The 22,484-nt window shown below is 34.9% G+C and overlaps 1 protein-coding gene across 1 annotated transcript; it reads left to right on the plus strand.

Moving 5' to 3' along the window:
* Positions 1-202: 202 nt before the first annotated feature.
* Positions 203-22,104, plus strand: LOC138710881 (coiled-coil domain-containing protein 43). Its single transcript, XM_069842064.1, has 4 exons — positions 203-410; positions 593-814; positions 4,490-4,656; positions 11,468-22,104. The coding sequence occupies exons 1-4, from the start codon at positions 246-248 to the stop codon at positions 11,538-11,540; spliced, it is 627 nt and encodes a 208-aa protein (XP_069698165.1). The 5' UTR covers positions 203-245; the 3' UTR covers positions 11,541-22,104.
* The last annotated feature ends 380 nt before the right edge of the window (positions 22,105-22,484 follow it).

Genomic DNA, 22,484 nt, shown 5'->3' on the forward strand with positions numbered 1-22,484 from the left:
GTATTTGAATTCAAGTCTTTGGAATTTTTGAGCAAAGTATATTATGTTCCTTGGTTTTTCTTGCATTTCAGTTTCCTTTTAGGCCTTTTATCCTCTCAGGGCCAATATTTTATACTAATATTAACCCTTAATTTAAACTAAACTCAGACACGATATTTTTTCTTTTCACGTGCTGCAACGATTATACTCATATTTACGTCAGATTGGAACGGAGGAGGTCATGATCTGAGCGAGATCATTAAAATATGGCAGCTGGCGGGGACGATTTTGAGTTATGGCTTAGTTTAAAATTGAGGGCCCTAAATACAGATGAAGGGGTTTTCGGTACATACATAAAAGGTATATTAGAAGGAGAAGAAACACTTGAAGATAAAACTGAAGCTCTGGAAGGTATACTTTCAGAGATAACGGTATGTTAACATCATGGTCGGACATTCTTTGTAACAAATGAGGTTAGATAAGTTGTGTAGTTTCATGTAATTGTGCCAACTTGATATGAATGAAAATGTATAATTACTACTTTTAATTATAATGATTACTTTAATTAGTGAGGTGTTTATATCAGAAGTTCAGTATGTATTGATTTTTGCAGGAAGATGATATACCAACACATTGCCGAGAAATATTGGAAAAATGGAAACATGTCTCACAGAATGCAGATGCGGTAACTGAAAATAATGCAGGCTCAGGTGAAGATATGGATGTGAAACTAGTTCGACTCCTTGAGTCACAACCACGTCCAACCACCGTACAACGTACATATACAGAGGAAGAACGTCGCATTCGTGAAGCTATATTGGCACAATACAGTCAGGTATCTAGTTTACATGAAACGGGATGAATGATAAGTTAAGGTACACCATTGTACACTAATAATGTCTCTACACCACCATCTCAGAGTTGCAAAATCTTGCGCAAGGGTTCGTCGTAATGGGAATAACAGTAGAGGCAACATCTGAAAGACAAAAGAGCGAATGACAGATTAGTACAAATGGAAAAGGATCATTATAGCATATGATATAGCGATATGCCGAGATTTGTGAAAAAGGTTAGTGTGGGTTTGATGACGGGTTACTTAGTGATAGCCCAAGGTCTGTGATACATAGCCCAATGGTCTGTGATGCTAAGCCCAAGGTTAGAGTGGGTTAGAGGAGAGGATAACTAAGTGACAGGGGACCGAAAAGATTTGCTTAATAGCATATTCTTTGCATCTATTGATAGCACTGAATAATTTACGTCATAGCACGAAAGTTTTGTAATAATGGCGTAGAAATCTATCTGCTAGACGGTATTTCGGTATAACGGACATGGTTTGGAGTAGGTGGGTAGGTTTGTAGCTTTCACATTGTGTTGGTAAAGAGTGCTCTTTCATGTTCTAGGTTATTGTAGTGATTTCAGACGTGCTAGAAAATGGTGTAAATTCACTTGCCATTTATCCTACTTTTCTCTTTTTATTTTCTTAGTTTCACTTGTATTATAGGTACCAGTTGCAAACGTTTAACGTTAAGCCATGTATACACTGGATGAGCCAAGCATGTAGTTGGGACAGTCGTGCGAGCATGCTGCAATCACCTCATGAGCCGCTCATCTCTATCCACTTCTTGTAGGTTTTTGCTGCGAACACAAGAATATTCGTCAGTTTCTAGTGGAGATGTTGTCTTGACCACTTGTGTAGTTGGTATGTGCCACAAGTCACGAACATGCTTTGCCGTTAATCGACATGTATAAAACTCAGAGTTCTATGAGATCCTTTTTTCTATAGTTTTCTGTCCAAGGGCTGGTCTTTCACTGCAAACCCACGATTCTCCTATTTTCCACCTTCCTTTCAGTCTCTGCATATTATCCGTACATTTTTATTGTTGTCTATCATCTCATATCTTATCCTGCCGCGAACTTTTCTCCTGTTCAACATTCCTTCCAGTGTATCCTTTACCCTTCGGTAGGCAATTTCTTCTTAGCCAGTGACCCAACCAGTTCCTTTTTAGTTTTATGATCATTTTCAGCATTATTCTTTCTGATCCACTTCTTCTAGCATAGCATCATTCTTTATTTTGTCTGTCCATTTCACATTCCATACTTCTCCGTCTTCTCATTTCTTATGCTTGTCTGTTCTCTTCACTTCGTAATGGTCTTTATTTCTGCCCCATAAAACGCCACAGTCCCCACAAAGCATTTCACTAGTCTCTTCCTTAATTTTTTTCCAGAGGTTCGCAGAAGATGTTACTTTTTCTATTAAAGCTTCCTTTGTTATTGTTAACCTCTTTTTGACTTCCTGGCAGCAGCTCATGTTATTACTACTTACAGTACACTCCAAGTATTTGAAGCTGGCCTCTTGTTTTACTGTCTCAGTTCGTATTCGCGTGTTTACCTTCTTTATTTTTCTTCTGATAACCATGGTATTTTTCTTGTTTGCATTTATCTTCATCCTGTACGGCTCACAGCTGTCTTTGGTTCCATTAGCATATATCCCTTAGTATCATCTGCTCTTCATATCATCAGCAAATCTTATGCACTTTATTCTTCTTGCTCCTACTATCACCCCTCGCATTTTCTGACAGTTCTTCATTAAATCCTCCAAGTAGATGTTGAGCTGGGTCTGAAGGTGATAAATGGCTTCCTTTCGTACTCCTTTACCTGTTAAACTTTCCTTTGGCATTTCTTCTACTATTGACTTTGACTCGTTTCATGTAAAGATTACTGAATAGCCACTTCTTTTTCCAATTCATACCAATTTCTTTGAAGATTCGAGAGACATTAATTATTTTATAAAGAACCTGAAGGAAAATGCCTCGAAAGAGATTGCCACTCCAACAGGACAAACAGAATATTCGTGCAAGAGTAAAATACTCGGTCTTCTGGCATCCTACTGAAGAGAGAGGGGCAAGGAGAAGTGATAAAAAGGAACCGGAAAACACAAAGCTTTTGTGTAAATGTAGATAATGATAATGATTTTATGAAATTGATTTGTGTTAGCCGATTATTATAGGTTATTCTGTGTGTTTGTATAAATTGTCATTTAGGCCTATCATGAAATAGAATTAGGATATGAATTGTAAATCACTTAATTATATATCATGTTTAGTCAATATTTCATTAGAGGTATGTAAGCTTGTTAATGTGCATGAAACTTATTTTTATATTTAAGTATGACTATTAATATTACTATTTTTGTCATTGTTTCATTGTGTTTTACTTCTGGTAGTGTGGAAGAGAAGGCCTCATGGCCTTAACTCTAGCAGAATAAATAAATAAATAATTTACTTTTCTACATATTTCAGTAGTTACATGAAGTCATGTACAAATAAAATTTTCTATGTTCTCTCTTGAGACTTCTAGAAAGTACAGTTCATACTAATGACCAGCCTCATGGTCTAGTGGTCAGAGCTTCTGGCTGTAGTTCATGAGGTCCTGGGTTCGATTCCCGGTTAGAGAAAGGAATTTTTCCTTAAAGGGGATTATTCCTGTGTTCGTCCATGGTCTGGAATTTATCATTATCATTATCATAATCATCCTATCACATCATCGGGGTAATGTAACTCCGCCTTCCAGGCACCCCAACCTCAGAAGTGGGTTACAATTAAGCCACGGCCAGGAGAGAAGACCAGAAATGTCGAAAGACAACCTGGTGGCATTGGATAAAAAAAAAAAAACAGTTCATACTAACAGTATGGTTCTGTACACCTTAAAGATGTACCACCAAAAAGACTTTCAATCTGTAGAAGATATCTATATTCTGTTTTCAAATTCTGAAGTGGTATTAAGGGGCTAGAAAAAGGATATGCTACGGTTTCCCATGAAATTATTAATAATGAACATAATTTTGTTTCGGAATATGTATTATATGACTTTCTTGTGTTAAATTCTATCGTACCTGGTTTACAAGTTTCGACCTAAGCCAGAAACTAAACACAATAGAACAGTATGAAATATACAGACACACAAAAATACACCCCAATGAAATTCTCAACACACACACTCTTTGACTCCACATTACACCACACGAACACACCCTCACAGGAAACAAAACAAGAGGCACCAAGACCAACAACGACCAGTTCTGAGGATGACCCGATAGGTCGAAACATGTAAACCAGGTACGATAGAATTTAACACAAGAAAGTCATATAATACATATTCCGAAGTGATACAGTGTTAAAAGTTGTGTAATCAAGATGTATAATTTTGTTTGTTTAAATGGCACTGTGTATAGGCTACTAATTTTTACTGCTAGCATTTAAGTTCAAAAAGTTAGATTTCAGGGAGGTCTTTATTTCCTAAATCATATTCGACTAAAAATGTGGATTGTTCTCACCTTGCTTGCAGAGTGATTGGCTCGCTGAATGGCTCGTAGGATGCTCACAGTGCACTTCTGAACTGTGTGAATGTGCTATTCTTGTTACATTACACGCTTGGCTTTATAGAGTACAAAAATTTTCATTTAGCGTAATGTGTCAAAACATTAAAAATGTATTGTGTATTTGTATTTCAGATGTCTGATCAGGAAGATGATGATGAACCAGATCGTCCAAACGAAGGCAAAGAAAATGGTTTGGTTAAAAACACAAATGCCTCTGTGGTCCAGCAAGCTGAAAAAGAAAAACGAGAAAAAGCAAAACTAGAGAGTCAGAAAAAGAAAGAAAAGGATAAAGAAGATAGGTAGGTGCACATATTTCGTGTATTATAATATTCTAAAACTTTCGATGCATCATTAAATTAAGGATTAAATACAAATTTTGTTTCATATGAAGAAAGTCTGTAATGACACATGGATGTGAAACTGTGAAATTGCTTAATCCAAGATGGTTGCGGCCACTAGTATAGCTCAGTCAGTTAAGTGCTTGTCTGCCGATCCAGTGTTGCATTCGAATGCGGGTTCAATTTCTGTCTGCTGTATTTACACATTACCCTGATTCACAAGGTCCTTCATCCATGCCTATATTCAAACACCCTTTTTGCAATGCTTGCTTTCATCAGCCATTATAGCTTCATGTCGTGATACCATAAACATCAGCATTAATTATCACGTGTTCATATAAATATTGATTTTGTAATAAACCTATTAACTGTTAAGACAGCAGTTTAACAAATATACCAACAAAAAAAAAAGTATTTAGCTCGAGCAAATTTTATTTGGGAATTGTTAAATATTTTCATGTATTTTATTTATATTACTTTCACAATAAAACATTTCCCTATCTAGAAATACAATGCTCGAAGTAACACGTATTGTGAGTATGAATGCATACTTGTATGACATTGTTTAATGTGTTGACCACAGTCTACTATATACAGTCACGAAGCTTGAGTTTTGAGGGTGCTAGAAACAATTGACTGTGACGGTTCTATTTTGCATTGCCTGTAATGAGGCGATATTAGCGATTCTAGTGGTGAGCAACTATCTAATGTTTGCATATTTACTACATATTGAGCTTCGCGACTGTATATATTAGACTGTGTTGATTGTGATTCGTGTAAAACTTTCTTTTTAGGTATAATCTCTGAACTTCATTTGATAAGTCTCTTACAAAGTATTTGTTTTAAGATTTGTCCTGTAATGATGTATCGATGCACTCGTTAATACTATTGGTTCTCTCTAGTGTGAACAAGGCCTTTGTTTTGAACAGAACATTGCAGAGTTTGTTGGGTTGTGTAGACATAACAAAAATATTTTTCCTCTCTCCTGGCCTGTCTCAGTTGAGGCTTGCTTCATACTTTTTAGTTGTTAGAATTAAGTTTTACTTATGTGAATCATCTTATTGAGTAAGTCATTAACAAGTAACGGAGCCACCGACGTGGCTCATTTGGTTAAGGTGCTTGACTGCTGATCTGAAGTTGCATTCTGGTGCGGGTTTGATCCCCACTTGGGCTGATTACCTGGTTGGGTTTTTTCCGAGGTTTTCCCCAACTGTAATGTGAATGCGAGGTAATCTATAACGAATCCTCGGCCTCATCTCGCCAAATAACATCTCGCTATCACCAATCTCATCTATGCTAAATAACCTAGTAGTTGATACAGCGTTGTTAAATAACCAACTAAAATTAAAAAAAAAAAACAAGTAACGGAGTTACTGTATGGTATGGATAATCGTTGTCTTGTGTATAGTTGCTTGTGAAAATAATTTTGCAACAATTCAGGTCCTTTATGATGTGTGACTGAATTTACTAACAGTTTATTTTCTTTAACTCTTACTCAATGGACCTGAGTGATATATGCAGTGCTTGTCTTCTGGAGAAGAAGTGGTGGAACTCTGTATGTACATTATAGCGGACAGGGAGATGATTACTGTCCAGTGCATAGGAATTTTGTCGTTTTTAATCTCATTTTCGTTCAACTTTAAGATTTTCTAGGCCTAAGTGGAGTTCAAAGAAAACTGATGTTAAAAACGTAACTGTTAACACATTCCATGATGAAAAAATACAAGAAAAAGGTGCCGAAATGCTGTTCCAGCATATTCCATCAAAAAAAAAAAAAATGCATACGAGGGTTGGGGCGTAAGTCATGGCAACTATTTTTTTTTTTCAAAGGTAAGGGTCGGTATCACAAAATGTCATGTCACACGGAAGCCGTGCAGCCATAGGGTGTCCACAACACAAGATGGCTCTGTGCTTATCTTTTTTAGAACAGAGAGTAATGTTAAATCAGTGGTCAATGTAGCGCCATGTAGGATGGATGTAACCCGTGTTGAACAACGCTTCTATATCAAAATAAGCATTCTCCATGGGAGGAATGCCAGAGAATGCCACAGAGAGTTGGTAGAAGCTGTCGGGAATAATGCCCTTCCATACTGGACAATCGCGAGGTGGGTAGCAGCTTTTCAGCGAGGATGCGAAGCAACCAACGATTGGCAATGGGCAGACCGACCAGTGAGTGTGCAGACTGATGTGGCACATAAAGCAGAGTGTGTAGGGCGACTACTACGGTGCTGGAGTTGGGAAGAATTGGAGCATCGACTATACTCTCCAGACCTTTCTCCATGTGAATTTGACCTCATACAGAAGATGTGAACCATTATGTGGTAGATGGTTTGGGACACGAATGGACATTGTCAATGCTGTGCAACAACAGATGACCAGATTCACACTTGGTGAGGAAAATGGTGAAACAGATGGTATGTGGCACCTCCGACATCGTTCGCAGTGTGTTGGCAACATTCCAGGAGACTACTTTGAGGGCCTTTAGAACGGGTATGTTTGCTGTAATGATTTTGGCACAGGAACCCTGTAATGTTATAACAACGAACATAATAAACATGAGGAGCAAAATGTTGACATGTTGTTAAATGTCTTACATTTTGTCCATTCCTTGTCCTTTCATCTGTACATTTTACAGTTTCCACCAACACTCGAATTCTCACAAAAAAAAAGTTGTCATGACTTATGCCCCAACCCGTGTGCACACGCGTGTGTGAGTGTGTGTGTGTTTTTATTGCTACAGGTTCATGTCAGTAGATTTACTGGCATGTAAAAACTCCCACGGGACAAAATTCCGGCACACCAACGACACTGATATAACCTCGGCATTTGCGAGCGTCGTTAAATAAACTATGTATTATTACACCTCTGAATGACGTTGTTTGTGTGAGCAAGGGTGACCAACTCTTCCATATTTTCCCGGAACTCCCATATTTGAGCTAATAATTTTTTGGGGTCCTTCCAGCTCCCATATTGATCTAATTCTCTCATATTTTTCTTAATCAACCATGATTGCTAATTTTTTTATGTATTCTTAATCTTTAGATATATAAACTGACATTAATATTGATAGTTTAGTGGAAACCAAGCAATATAATTTTGTTCCAGTGATCCTGTAATCTTTGATGTAACTGCATAATTGTAAAAATTTCCCCCCCCCCCTTCCCAACACAATAAAAAAAAATGTTCTGCAGCATCTGTTGACAAATATAAATAAGTTTAAACTAAGATACATGCATATTTTAAAATAATATTGTACTCAATATTGTGTCTTAAATCATATTTATATTATAATCAAATTGATAGCTTTGTATTACAAATATAAACCATTCCATCAATGAATCCTGGCCTCGCAAAAATATTGCACTAAAGTTTGTCATGGTTAAGTCTCCATATTTTTGTTGTCAGAAGTTGAGTTGCCTGATAATGAAAGGCGAAAGTAACAAACTTTTTGTTAGACCGTGTCCCAAAGCTACATTTACAGCTGAAGTGAACTAGATAGTGGACAAAATAGCAGGATGTGAAGTCAGAAGCCAGGTTCCAAAGCTACATAATGCATAGCAATCAAGTCCATAACAGGTAGTAAATGAAAATGCTTGCGTGATTGATGACTTGTTCACTAAACAAACATGGATGCCTCATCAGCAATTGGAGCTATAAAATCTGAAGTTGCTTTGGAAGTAAAATGTAGAACAATATGTTAACTTTCAACAGCTTCAACATTGACATTGGTACTCCGGTACCTTCTTTACATTTTTTTAATATTGTAATATTTTAGGCCCTTATCTTTTCCATATACCATAACTCGTAATGAAATTACATTAGCATACTGCCTTCTTAATTCAATGTTGACCATGATGTGATAGTTTTAAGAAAAATAGAAAAATATATTATAAAACTGATTTTTAATATCATGTATTGTGGGTCCCTATCACCACGGCATGGCGCGTCCTCAGGTTGCGGATCGAGGAGACGGCCTCCAGATATGGAGGGTAGCTGCGAATATATTGAATAAGCAGTCGCGGACAGCCGATGAGGGGTGGTCCTCCAGCTTGGGGGTTGGGCGAAGGGCTAACAACCCATCACCGTAAAAAACAGCTTGTTACGAATCCTTCAAATAAGCCTCGGAATGGGACTGATTCTCTGGCACGACCACAGCATGAGAGAGGAACATAGGTTAAGGGTGTTTGTGAATAAGGTGCTTAGGAAAATATTTGGGGCTAAGAGGGATGAAGTTACAGGAGAATGGAGAAAGTTACACATCGCAGAACTGCATGCATTGTATTCTTTACCTGACATAAGTAGGAACATAAAATCCAGATGTTTGAGATGGGCAGGGCATGTAGCACGTATGGGCGAATCCAGAAATGCATATAGAGTGTTAGTTGGGAGGCCGGAGGGAAAAAGACCTTTAGGAAGGCCGAGACGTAGATGGGAAGATAATATTAAAATGGATTTGAGGGAGGTGAGATATGATGATAGAGACTGGATTAATCTTGCGCAGGATAGGGACCAATGGCGGGCTTATGTGAGGGCGGCAATGAACCTCCGGGTTCCTTAAAAGCCAGTAAGTGAGTAAGACTATGAATACCGTGAGTTTTAAGAAAAATAGACTATGAAGGCCGTGATTCAAGCATACATGTTCAGAGCTCTCTAGTGAATAGTTTACTATTCAGCTAGTTGCTAGTCACTAGTGTGTATTATGGACTTGAGCTTTGAGACACGGCCTTAGTATAGGCTCCTATTGTTACTTTTCTTCAAGAATGAAGCACTTTTATATAACGAACATGTGTTCGAGTTTGTTTATTTCAGGAATTATTGTTTTGCTGATTCACGTTTGCTGAAACTTGTATGTTTACTTTTAAGCTTAGTTTTCCATCATTAATAATAATACCACAGTCTAGTATATACAGTCACGAAGCTCAATAGTAAATATGCATCCATAGATAGTTGCTAACCACTAGGATCGCTAATATCGCCTCTTTACAGACAATGCGAAACAGTACCGGCACAGTCTATTGTTCCTAGCAACCTCGCAACTCAAGCTTCGTGACTATATACTAGACTGTGATAATACTTACAACAACAACTTACAAATGGCTTTTAAGGAACCCGCAGGTTCATTACCACTCTCACATAAACCCACCATCGGTCCCTATACTCTGCTAGATTAATCCAGTCTCTATCATCATATCCCAACTCCCTCAAATACATTTTAATAATCTCCCATGTACGTCTCGGCCTCCCCAAAGGTCTTTTTCCCTCGGTCTTCCAACTAACACTCTAAATGCATTTCTGGATTCGCCCATATATGCTACATGCCCTGCCCATCTCATATGTCTGGATTTAATGTTCCTAATTATGTCAGGTGAAGAATACAATGCATGCAGTTCTGCGTTGTGTAAATTTCTCCATTCTCCTATAATTTCATCCCTTTAATAATAATAATCATAATAATAGTAATAATAATGATAATAATAATAATATAGTTAGGCTTGAATTAGAGCTTAGGCTGTATCTCAAAGCTACATTTTCAGCTGAAGTGACCTAGGTAGTTGTATACAATGCCGGATGTGACGTCAGAAGTCACTATCCAAAGCTACATAATGCACAGCAACCAAGTTCGTAGTAGCTAGTAAACGAAAATGCTTGCTTGATTGATGACTTGTTCACTAAACAAAATTGGATACCTCATCAGCAATTGAGGTTATGATATCTGAAGTTGCTTTGGAAGTAATGTAAATATAATCTAGAATAATACATTAACTTTGAACATTACCATTGTTAGTATATGTTCAGGACCTTATCTTTTCCCCATAACTCATAATAAAACTGCGTTAGGACACTGCCTTCTTAATTCAGTGCTGCACCATGATGTCATGGTTTTTAGAAAAATAGTCTATGGAGACTGTGTTTCAAGCATACATTTCCGAAGCTCCCTAGTGCATAGTTTCCAAGTCATCTAGTTGCTAGTCACTAGTGTGTAGTATGGACTTGAGCTTTGAGACACAACTATAGTAGACATGTTTCGACCTCGTAGTCTTTTTCTAAGACTCTTTTTATCGTCTGTGGTCTTTCAATTTATATGTTACTGTTGTAATATGTGTTAGACGAAAAACAATTGTTTGTATGCATCTGAAGTCTGATTAGTGAAATATGTAGCTAATCGGCGATGTATGCATTGGATGGGGAAAGGAACTGGCCATCCTACCCCATTATCTCCTGGCCTAGTTGCCTCATAAGTGATGCCTTATTGGTGTTACTTATGAGGTTCGGACCTGTCTTCGAACAGTTGACTAAACAAAAACTATTATAAACATTTTATTTTGTTTATTCTGAAAATATGTACTATAATTATTTTTGTGTTTTGCTTTTAGTTAATGAATGGTTCTAGCTTTAATTCTTATAAAATTCACAAATTTCTCTTCTGATTCAAAAGTGTTATTGTTTTTATGAAAAGCTTAATTTTAACTATTTTGTCCACCTCCATCTCTTTGTTTGCAATTCGAACTTCACTATCATACAACAGACTGGAAAAGGAAAATGTATTGCATAGTTTTAGTCTAGAATACAGTATATTAAAACTAAGCTATAAAATATTTGTTACATTTGAATATCGATGATGAAAGATTTATTCAGAAAAACCATCAGCTTTCTAATGAGGGTGACTACAAGGATCCAGAACCTGCAGAGATATACTGAATGCATTGTATTCACAGTATCACAGTTTAAATTGTTATGTGTATTTCATATTAATGAATTTGTTTTGGTACAGAGAGAAACAGAAACAGCAGCAGCAAGAAAGGAAGGAGAAACGCAAAACACAGAAAGGTGAAAGACGAAGATAGCAAGATGGTGCAGAAGTAGCGTGTGAGTGTATGTGTTGTGTCGTGTTAATTTATTACTGTTGGATCATGTGTTCTAAAGCTAGCAATTCTAGTTTGAAATTCCAGTGCATTGTTGTACATCTGCATTAGTACAGTGATGGGCACAGCTCATTTGAGACCTCACCTGAAATAGCAGAATTAGATATATCATAATTTTGGGGCTCAGATTTCTATCTCAGTTTCTCACATGAAAACTTCGAGGTTAGCATTTTTTTTTTTCCAGAATGTTTTTCAAAATGTATTAAAGGTATAATTATAACATTGTTCATTGCACGTCTGGCAATGTCCTTGTTGCTGAAGGTTGATGTGATTAATATGGTAAAAATAGTTTCCATATATGCAGAAAACTGGTAATGTCAAAGGAGAATGTGCAATTTACAGTTTGCTGCTTATCGTCTTCCATGTATGATATCTGGTTTTAGAAGTTTTCACTATTTCCAGGAGTTCCATTGATCACTATTCATATTTACAAGGCAGTATTTTAATTAGAAGTTACTGCAGTAGTAGCCCAAGGGTGCTTGGGACAGGGAGTACAAAATATATAAACAAAAAAGATACTGTAACAAGAACTTGTCAATTTTCAGTGTATAAACCATCATCCAGCAGTAAGCTGCCACTACACATCCAGTGTACATTGAATTTAAAAGAGCAATCATTCTGTATTATTATTATTATTATTATTATTATTATTATTATTATTATTATTATTATTATTATTATTATTATTATTTCCCCAGCATTCTCCAGATTGAAATACCGTAGACTCTTACTAATCTGGCCATTCCTTGCACAGAGGGGTGCCGAATTACTGAGAGTGTATAAAAATGTCGTTAAATTTAATATTATAAGGTGCACCAACCACTCCACTTGCACCTCTAAATCGAAATTTTTTATAGAATGTTCCACATGTAACCAGCACATCTCTATGTAATTATATCTATACAGAGTGGATGGTAACCTCTGCACCAAAACTCTCATTAGAGATCTGAAAAATCTGGTAATAGATATGAGAGATTTGAAAAATCTAAATAAGTTTTTTTCTCTAACATTCACCATTTTAGAGGAAATTGTTATGTTTCTATGAAGCATTTGGCAACATCATGACTACTGCAATAACTCTACCAAGCACGGTCTGCATTCCTTACCTTCCCCTCCCCCTCTGCTGTACTCAGTCGGTGATGCGTGACAGTGCGCTGCTTTGCAAGGTTTATTTTAACGATTTTCGCAATTATTCAATTTAAATTCTTGGCTGAACAGTTTGATATGCAAAAAAAGATTCAGAACATTAACTGTTCAGATTATTTTTATCTATACTGCGTCGTGGTCTAAGGCATCCTGCCTAGTACTTGCATTACAGAATGTGCACTGGTTCGAGTCCTCATGGGGGGAAGAAATTTTCTCATGAAATTTCAGCCAGTGTATGGGACTAGTGCACAGCCAGCATCGTGATGCACTTGGGAAGCTACGATAGGTAGCAAAATCCAGTTGCGAAAGCCAGCCATAATGGCTGGGGGGAATCATCGTGCTAACCATATGATACCTCCATTCTGGTCTGGTTGGATGATCGTCCACCTCTGCTTCAGCATGTGAATGTGAAGCCAGCAGCCAGCTGGTCGATCTGGGCCCTTCAAAGGGCTGATGCCACCGATTATTATTATTATTATTATTATTATTATTATTATTATTATCTGCTTGCATAGCAATGAGCCATTGCTCTCAGGTCATTACCGCAATAGAGCGCTGCAAACATTGGGAAAAAACTAGTGTAATAAAAGTTCTGTTACATTTAATATATAGAATCACCTCTTAAATTTTGGTGCATCGGTTCCCTTCCACCCTGTCTAAATACTTGTATAAGTAATACAGTGTAACACATGGCACTGGTGCAAATTTCTTAGAAAACTATTACATTAGAAGTAATAGAAAGAAGGAGGCTGGATTAGCAAGAGTCTAATATAGTTCACCATCTTACTCACAAAAGGCATGTTTTTACTCTGTGCAGTACTTCGAGGGACAGGTGGCAGGCCTTTCGTATTAGATGATATGATGTTAGATGAGATGTGAGGGGTTAGTCAGATTTAGGAAAGGATCTGATCTATTTTTGTATTAATATCAAGAATACCTGATTATCAAAAACAAGGTAATTTTTCTGTGAGAAGTAATATTCTAGTAGTTCTTTTTTTTTTACCTAATTTAAAATTTTGCTACAATTCAAGTAGTTGATCAGTTTTCTTGTAGAATAAAAGAGATGGATTGATTAGAAGGGAGAGTGGTGACATCTATTTTTATTTAGTCTGTGGAGCCAAAAGACGGTCCATTTACTTCATCCTGCAATTCATGGCATTTGTAACGAGAAATTAACATGATGCAAGCCACTGGCATAGCTCAGATAGTAGTGTGCTTTCCTGCAGATCTGGAGCTGCATTCTGTAATTTCCTTCTTCTTTCTGCTGCTATTATATACACGATATTGAAATTTGAAAAGATGGCAAGATAAAAGAAGATGTCCCAATACTGCCTTCTACATAAAATATACCAGAATTGGAATCCATAACAGAATATTGGAAACTGTTATACTAACTATTCATCTGATGGTTTTGGTATAAAACAATATATGAACAATTTTGCATTCACATCTTATAATAAAGTAACCTTGGTGCTCGAATGATCTCCCATTTTTTAATCAGAACCAGAAAGGAATGAATTTTAAGGATGTTAAAGTCCTTAATATGACTTCTCAAAGAAAAAGTAGAATGAGGGACAAATGAGTGTATAGATTTATGGCGTAATGAGAGAGATGAGTGTATAGGTTTATGGTCTGAAGTAACTCTCTTTCCTGAATGAGACAGCTTCATACAAAATTTACTGGTCATTTCTCATCTATGTCAAAATTCATTCCCTTATTATAACATCAGAGGTAATGAATTTGTCTAACAACTGCCTCCATCTCAGAATTGAAACTTCTCCTATTACATACTACAAGTAGAGTTCAGACGAGTCTTTGTTGACCACATCTATAGATGTTTACAGCCATATAGAAAGTAGTTCATTCCCTTATGGTGATATTGGTTCTTGTTATCGTTATTATTATTATTATTATTATTATTATTATTATTATTATTATTATTATTATTATTATTATTATTAATAAAGGAGGTCAAGCCATTTTGGATAACATGATTTTTCAAATATTCGATGAAAAATATTTTCTGTAAAAGTAGGAAGGATGAGAGATTGTTAAGCATGTAAATTATAAACAAAAATTCAATGAATTTAATATTGTACTTGTACATCAATTTTACATCCAATAATCATTTTACTCGACATCACACTCGCGTAAATAAAAAAATAAGACATGCCGATAACACGATAACTGCAACACAACTAAAATGAATGAGAAATTTAAAACTTACCTTCAATACATACACCATAATCCTGTAATTACTGGGTAGGTAGGAAGAGTGGGGAGGCGAAAAGAATGTATCACTTAACAGACTGGCCATGCCCAGTTACTATACAAAACAAGTGTTTGGGGGATGAAGGTGGGAAATAGATGTAGCATCGCTGTGAGGATATTGACACTTAAATTTGTAGCCATGCTATAGGGAATGAGGAAAATATTGCAAGGATAAACAAAACGTTGGCTTTCTTCTTCTTCTTCTTCTTTTTTTTTTTTGCGCTGTGTTACTGAAGTTCGGTTAAGAGGAGTTTTTACTGTATTATTATTATTATTATTATTATTATTATTATTATTATTATTATTATTATTATTATTATTATTATTATTATTATTATTATTATTTGGATTATGTATTAGTACGGTCTGTAAATCATAAAGCACTGTAGTACATGTTTTTGGTGGGGGAAACCATGTGCAAGAACACATAACATGTGGGTTACGAAGTTCTTATTCTTTTGGATGTCTAACTAACATATCCAATAAATATCCTGATGTATTGTAACATTTGTCCCCCTCTGTAGCTGTGTGATGTAAGGCATAAGACTCTGGACTATCATTATAGAATGAGCTCTGGTTCGATCTTCACAGGAGAATAAATTTGCTCATGAAGTTTCGGCCAGTGTATGAGAGCAGTGCTCTCTCAGAATCATGATGAATTTGGAGATCTAGAGTTAGTAGTGAAATGTGATATTGCAAGCCAGCTATAACGACTGAGAGGGGGATCATACTAACCAATGTTGTACTGGTGACAGACTACAGCGCTAATCGCGATTACCGAAAATGTGGTGACACACTAGGTCACGCTTGGTCCCGTCTGGTCAACAGCTGAATTACCATAGAGGAAATAATTTTCTCTATGTACATACGTATATGTTTGTTTCCCTCCTGGACAACACCTAAAGTTCATACTTTCTTTTGATGTTTGTTCATTGTTTTTTTTTTTTTTTATTTTTATTTCTTGCAGCTTGATATGGAAACTTATTTGTTAAAATTGTTATATGCTTTACAATGTAAACTGATACAATTTATATCATTACTACAGTATGTATATTATTTTGAAAAGAGATTTTATAACCTATAAAATTTATATCATGCCAAAAATTTATATTATTTTGTAATAAAACATATTTTTAAATTAAACTATAGCGTCGTAATGGAGACTGAAATTGAAAATCTGAAAAAGAAACCAGTTCCAGTTTGTAATCCAGTATTTATTGAAATGAAACATCTTTCAGCAGCCTTCTATTGCTCTCTATATATATGAAATATGAATAATTCGTCTATTATTTGTGAATATATTTCTTTTTTACTTTTCTCACATCTGCATTAAATTTCTCCACTACGTCTAATAGTAGCCAAATTCATTTTCTAGCCATTCATTTTCTTTTTTATTTCATAATACAATAGAAGGGGTAACAAAATTCCACAGCAGAAGCTACCAAGACTTCCTAAATAATATAAATCAAGGTGATTCGAAACCAAAGATTACTAAAATGTTACTTTCGTCCACTGGGCCATGCCTCAGCGCAATTATTAGTTCTGAGAACAGGATTTAGCTCCTGATCGTGATCAGGACAGTGACACACTACAAACCCGATCGCGATTAGGTCGATAATCACGATTAGTGACTGTAGTCTGTCACCAGTATTACACCCATACTGGTTGTATGATGATTGACATCTGCTGAGGCATTTGGACATGAGACCAATAGTTGGCTGGTAGACCTTAGTACTTCATAGGTTGTCATACAATAGGATTTAATTTTTTAACAATCTAACATTGGATAAATAATTATACACCATCAGGATAATTTGTTATTGTCTTCCTATACACTGGGTCACAATACGTTGGCACATTATGTTGGTACATAAACACTTATGTCAACCTGATGAATTGAGAACAACTAGAACTAGAACTAGCACTAATACAACTAGAAACATGAAAATCCACTACATACACTGTAAAATACTACAAATTTTAATTAGGTTAGTTTAGAGTAGGGCAAGGTTAGGAGAGGAAATGTAGAATGGATAAGTAGTTACAATCATGGAGTTGTTATAAACTCTGATATTTTGGTTTCTTGTCATTGGTAACGTGAGAAATGTAGTCCTTGCTTTTACATTAGAATTAGTCATTATCACTCACAATGCAGTCAATGACAACACTAGAAATGGTACTTGAACTATATTTTTCACCATCTCATGAAATCTTTGTTTATTAGAGAAGTGCACTAAAAAGTTCTCAACATTCATTGATGTAATACATATCTTATGTATAAAGAATTTTAATATGTGAGAAACACTTCGTATACACTTTCATATATTTCTTATTCCTGCACTTGTGAAGTGAAAAAAAAAAAGTAGTACTGTTCCATCCGAGTGGTTATGTCGCATCCTGGTTTCCCCCCCACCTGTTTCTGCTCGTCCTTCTGTAAAGGCTTGTGGATGGCCGGTCTTAGCTATTTCCTGAAAACATTTGTTAATGTTATATAACTGTGTAAAATAATTTAAAGGAAAGGACCCCTGTTAAGTAACTGTCACGTGATTTCCTGTGTTTCAGTGACCCTGCAACATAGTCACTCAGACGGACAGTAGTTTTATTACTTTTGGCTGGTATTCTGGTCTGTTGCAAGTTTGAATTCCTTTCATTTAATGAGAATGTACTAACCTCATTCTTTACTAATTCGAGCAACAAGTTTGCATTCCTCTTCACATTTAATTCATTATATTTTGTTTTTAGAAATCGATGAACTCGTGTTTTATGTTATTTTAATAGTAACAATTATAAAATATTTAATTATATTCATGGGATAAACTGAAATTGAAATCTGAGCCCAGATATTGATGTATCTGTTGTGGATATATTTTTAAACTGCAAATAAAGATTTAAATTTTAAGTCTTGAAATTTTAAGGTACAAATCAAATTGTTACACCTGTATCCATGTAAAATAAAGATGTTTATGTTTTTAAACATAGTTGGATAGCAGGGTACAAATACGGTTATAATTCATATTGAAGAAAATATTGTCACTTTTGACGAACTCTTCTGATTCAGTAGTAATGAAATGTGTGGTCCAAACAGCTGTGTCCATTCTGCCTAATCGGCCCAAGAGGCTGCAATTATATGGCCAGCTTTATCCCTCGCCACTCCCTAGAAAAATGTTCATCTGGCAGTGTCTTGCCAATACTGTTGCTGATGTGACATTAAAGGGTTGATCCCAGTTCTGTCATGTTGCAGCTCTGTTAAAGGTTGAAATTAAGAATACATTTCCATTATTCTTCATTCTTATTTCAGTTTAAGATCAACTTGTTTGTATTTCAATGAAATATGATTGACTCATTTTTCTTTATTGATTGATTAATTTCTCAAGATTCTGTACAGCTTTGTATTAATATATTTGCAGAATTTTCATTAATAATAGTAATAATAATAATATCATAATTAATTGATGAACTAGTGGACTTACTCGTGTTCGAGTAAACTGAAAGTTCGAGATGACGCCGCGATCTAGTAGGCTCTGATGATGGTGCGTGAAGCACTGAAACAGCTGTAAGCCGGACAAATATTACATATTTAACACGAGTAAGTCCACTAGTTCATCAATTAATTATATTCAAGTGTTAAAAGTGATGTACGCAAGAGTCAAAATGGAATAATATCATTATTATTATTATTATTATTATTATTATTATTATTATTATTATTATTATTATTATTATTATTAAACACTTGGAATAACTTGAATAAGCGTTTTTTTGCTTTAGGTAGAGTGTATGCTCTCTATTCCTGCAAGAATGTTATATGTTCCTTCTACATTAAAATTATTTTCAGACGATTAGGCTGTTACATACATAGCAGAACATACAAAGTAGTGTTGCAAAGAACATTCTTTTACTGAAGGAGTACAGAAGTAAATTACAAAGGTACCTTGTTGAGCGAACTAACTGAATTTATGAATGTTGAAATTAATTTTTTGTGTTTAAAATATGTAATTTTGTGATTTATAAGTTTGATTAACGGTAAAATAAGAGAATTGTAATAGATTCATCTCAATACTAACAAGAAGAGGTTGTTACGTCTATGTCAAGGATTTATTTTGGGATTTTTAATATATATATATATATATATATATATATATATATATATATTAAAAATCCCAAAATGTGGTGAATAAAATCTTGAATTTTGGTATAAAATTTTGCTGTTATTTCGTACAAAAGAACATAATTCGCTGTTATTTAGCATTTAAAAAATATGACTTCGTGACCCTCTTAGTGCAAAATACATTACTGTATAATCCTACAAAGACTTAGATGTCTATATCATCAAGGGAATCTTAAAGTTTTATTTGTACATTGTAACAATACCTACTTTAGTTTTTCTGTTGACACTTAGAAACCATTCCACAGTGGTTGAAGCATGACTTTGAATGCACTGTGAGCGAAAATGCATCTACTCCGTAAGATTTTCCACGTGCTGCCGCCCACGTAACCTGCATGAGATGACAAGACCATGCTTCAACTATGGTGGAACTGTTTCTGCATGTTGTGTAGAGAAATTTGTATAAGTGTCTCCCATCCTCTGTGTAAATAATATAAACTAATAGACACCACAGAACATTCAGGCTATTTCTTCTTTATATTAAAAAATAAAGTCACTTGAAATCTGACTTGAATTTACATTCAAAATTCTGCATTGAAATAGGATTTGAATTTTAAATTCAAAATATTGTCCATAAATGTCAATATTTGAGCAGTTTAAATTAAAATTTCATGAAAAAAGCCAATCTGTAATTTAGTTTAACAATGCATACATAACGTACATATTTAGATAGATACATACATACATACGGGCTATTCCATATGAAATCGATCAGTAAAAAACCTCGCATTTTTTATACTCTAATTTTTTCCCTACTTATACAAGGTGCTGAGGGGAGTGCATTTTCAAAAATATACTGTCGAAAGTCAAACGGTTTTCGTATTATTGAGCGACAAATTTAGCATATTTTAAAAAACCAAGCCTCTTTCAGCGCTCAGAACTCTGGAACCATTTACTGCAGAACATTGAATGCGAGTTTATTTTGAAGCTGACATTTGGTTATGTTAAGAAGTAATCCATATTTTTATTGTACACAGAGAGACAGATAATCTGATTTTACTTGCTTTTAGGCTTTTTGGCCATTTGTAACAATGTAAAAAAATATTGAGAAAAAACCTTGCATTATTAAAAGGGATTCAGCATTGTTTGCTTAGTGGTATGGCAATAAGTTTCGAGGGTATTAATAGATTATTATTTAGACTTGAACGGTGCAGTACTGCATGCACTGGCCGGGAGCTGAAGATAAGCGAGCGTTGGGCGTCATTTTACTCCTGTGTTTGTGAAAACCTGTGATAAAGCTAACACAGTCATGCGCTGCTAGACGACACATCACGTGTTTGTCTCCTGGCCTTGCTTGTCTCGGCTAGGTTCTGTCTCACACTCAGCTGGTTACTTCACGCGCGTACTATTTATTTTCTTTATTTGATATTTTCAGTATTTTCTTATCAACATACCATCAGTAAAAAAAATATGTGTTTATTTGTACTTTCAATGCAGAATCTAACTATATATTTTAAAAATATTTTTTCCTAGCTAAATTTTTCCATTTCCATAAAAAGTAAGAAAATCTGTTTATATGTCAATATAAACTTTAATTTCTCAGCATCAAAATAAACCATGATTTTGATCATTGGGTGAAAGGGTTTCGGAGCTACATCAGTTTAAAGTTGCAAATTTTTTGAAAATACGATAAATTTTAATATTTTTAATTTAAACACTATGAAGTTCTGATACCTCAAACTTTGCACAAAGCATTGTATCACAGTTCTCTACGTACAAAAAAGTTTCATTGTATTTAGAAATTGTAAGGTCAATTTTCTCTATATTTCGTTCGATTTGAAATGGAATATCTCATACATACATACATACATACATACATACATACATACATACATACACACACGTACTTAGTCTCATGCTTTCTTTGTGAGAGTATTAATATCTATGTGAGAGAATTTTGGAACGCGTGTTCTCTTATTTTCAATGTATTTTTACTAAAAAATCTGAAATCTGTGACGTTCCTTGACAGCCTCTTCTTGAAAATATATCAAAGCAGAAGCATTGATTTATACACTTTCATCCATCATTGATCTATTTGCATATCTAGCTACAATAATATTTAACAATAATGGTTACTGAATTTAATGAGATCTTGTATTTTTCTGTCATTATACGAGCTTAATTCTTACTTAAACTGAAAGGCCTAATACTAAGATCCTTCATGTGATGTACAATGAGCTGCAGCATCGATCTGGGTGAATCCCTGTAACTGACTGGATTCCCCCACTTAAATAGGACCTGAAAACTGTAGAAAATGTTTAGCAACTGCAGTTGTGGAATGTTGAATCATAGTGTTTTCTCATATATATGTGATTACTATGTGATCGTAAAATTTGCACCCAAGTAATTATGAATATTTTACTATATGTTGTACATCTTAGACATAATAGTATATGTGTATGTAATTTCAGTACTGAAATTATACATAAAATGAGATTTAAGTAAAAACTATATTCCCAGAGATTTGTTGACTGAGAAAGGAAGGATGTGAATTTGATATAAGTAATATACAGTAATATGTATTAGGCAAATAGAATGCAAATGTTGTATTCTGGTTCCATAACAGATTCTGTTTTGATGATACTGCTTACGTTGCACAGGTACGAAAAGTATTGCAATGGCTTGTTTAATGTTTGAATGTAATCGGGCATGACCGCACAAGTATTGCAAACTTCTACAGTAATCATATTTTAAAAATATAATGTGTTAACTAATATGATACATTTTCGCAAGCAATACTCTGGAAGTTTCTTGTCTTACAATAAGTCCTCTAACATCTCCTATAATGTTTAATTTTTCTGTTTGTATTTTTAAGTTGTTTTAATAATGTTTGTAATAACAAGACTGGGATAAATTATATTGAATGTTAGAAATTTAAATAATTACGTATTACAAGAACATGAACCTCAGTATCAATAACAATCAATTAGCCGTAGTTCCCACCCATCCACTCTTCATTCCAAATCCAATCTTTTCTTTAGAGAATCGAATTATTTTTTCTTCATAATCATGTGTTCTAGTTGATTGGACTGAGAAGGTCAGTACACTATTATATGAAATGTTTGTTTGTTTGTGTCTGTATGTGTAAAAGAGGGTGGCAATGTCAGACGTAATCTTTTTCCAAGGTTATCTTACAAGATACACAAGTAGGAAACGCAATATTTAAATGAAACCCATGCCATGTTGCGAAGTTGGAAGAATATATTTCAGTACATCAAGAAATTAATTACTGGTACTGTTTAAAACTATGCTGTTAGTAAAGCTTCATTTATACGTTTTTATGG

The sequence above is a fragment of the Periplaneta americana genome, chromosome 12 (genome assembly GCF_040183065.1).
Source record: "Periplaneta americana isolate PAMFEO1 chromosome 12, P.americana_PAMFEO1_priV1, whole genome shotgun sequence".
Lineage (NCBI taxonomy): Eukaryota > Metazoa > Arthropoda > Insecta > Blattodea > Blattidae > Periplaneta > Periplaneta americana.